The sequence below is a fragment of the Amblyomma maculatum genome, chromosome 1, assembly GCF_055883805.1.
Source record: "Amblyomma maculatum isolate TAMU_Amacu chromosome 1, ASM5588380v1, whole genome shotgun sequence".
In the NCBI taxonomy this organism is placed as follows: domain Eukaryota; kingdom Metazoa; phylum Arthropoda; class Arachnida; order Ixodida; family Ixodidae; genus Amblyomma; species Amblyomma maculatum.
Window position 1 is genome coordinate 373,181,767 of NC_139344.1, and position 1,114 is coordinate 373,182,880.

Here is a 1,114-nt window from a genome sequence, read left to right on the forward strand (position 1 = left end):
AAATAATGTATTGATTTATCGATCGATCGAATAATCTGTCAATTGTGCCCGCCATAGTTTAGTATTTCCAGTGATTTCCTATCACTTAGAGGTTTTAAGGCGAAATCCTTTAATGGCTCATACTGTCGGAGTTTGTTCGGTCACAGTATAGCTGTCAATCGAATGACGTCATCACCCGAAATCGAAACTAACGTCATCAGTAAAATAACGGTCTCCAACAGGAATCGAACCTCCATCCCTGGCATCCCCAGCCAAGCACTTTAACCAACTACGCCACCCCCGGGATCGTGAAACGCGTATATCATATCTTTTTTTCTTTATTGCATGGAAGTACTTCTAACCAGGTCGCATTCCGCAACCTGTCAATACACAGTTAAACCAGCATCGAGCTCTAACTTCGATCGCACATCAAAATTCCGGGAGACATATACATGCATCAAGTAAATGTAACCAAGCAGAAGGTCGATCCTGCGCAGCATATAACCCCCGCACGATAGCACATTGTTCTCTGAACAGAGACTTCGATGAACGTGGTGGCTCTGCGTGGCGATCAATCATGCGGCTCTTCCACGGGCTAAAAAGTCCCATGAGCACAAAAATGTCACATGGCGGCTCAGATGCTTCTTTTGTAGGCAAGAACCTTATAGTATTGGGCGTAATATCAATGTCCTTTTTGTGAGCCCTTCGAAAAATGTCCCAAAAAAGCACTGCATCACGGCAATACACAAAGCAATGATGTATAGTTTCTGGCTGCTGATACAGGCGACAGTCTACTGACCATGGCACAAAAGTCCCTTTTGCACGAAGCCACGTTTTGACAGGTAAGGTTGATGTGTGAAGTTTAAGAAAGAAAGTCTTTGATGCTGATTGTACATACATTCGTTGAACCTGCTTTAATACACTATTGTCTAAAAAGGGGAGGTAAGCCTGCCAATAGACCGATACAGGAAATAATGTCTCAATAAGAACTTTTGTCATCTCTCTTCTGGATAGACTGTATAGGTATTCTAAGGAAAACCGTGCAGTGAGGAAATGGAATGCTTCGGCAACTAACACACAAAGGACCCTCACTCCTATGACCAGTGGGCGCAAACAAATTAGGCAAATGGGCACT

At 43.5% G+C, this 1,114-nt stretch overlaps 1 protein-coding gene across 1 annotated transcript; it reads right to left on the bottom strand.

The window, feature by feature from the left end:
• Positions 1–408: 408 nt before the first annotated feature.
• Positions 409–879, bottom strand: LOC146208228 (uncharacterized). The gene has a single exon (XM_084587230.1). The coding sequence runs from the start codon at positions 877–879 to the stop codon at positions 409–411; it is 471 nt and encodes a 156-aa protein (XP_084443356.1).
• Positions 880–1,114: the final 235 nt, after the last annotated feature.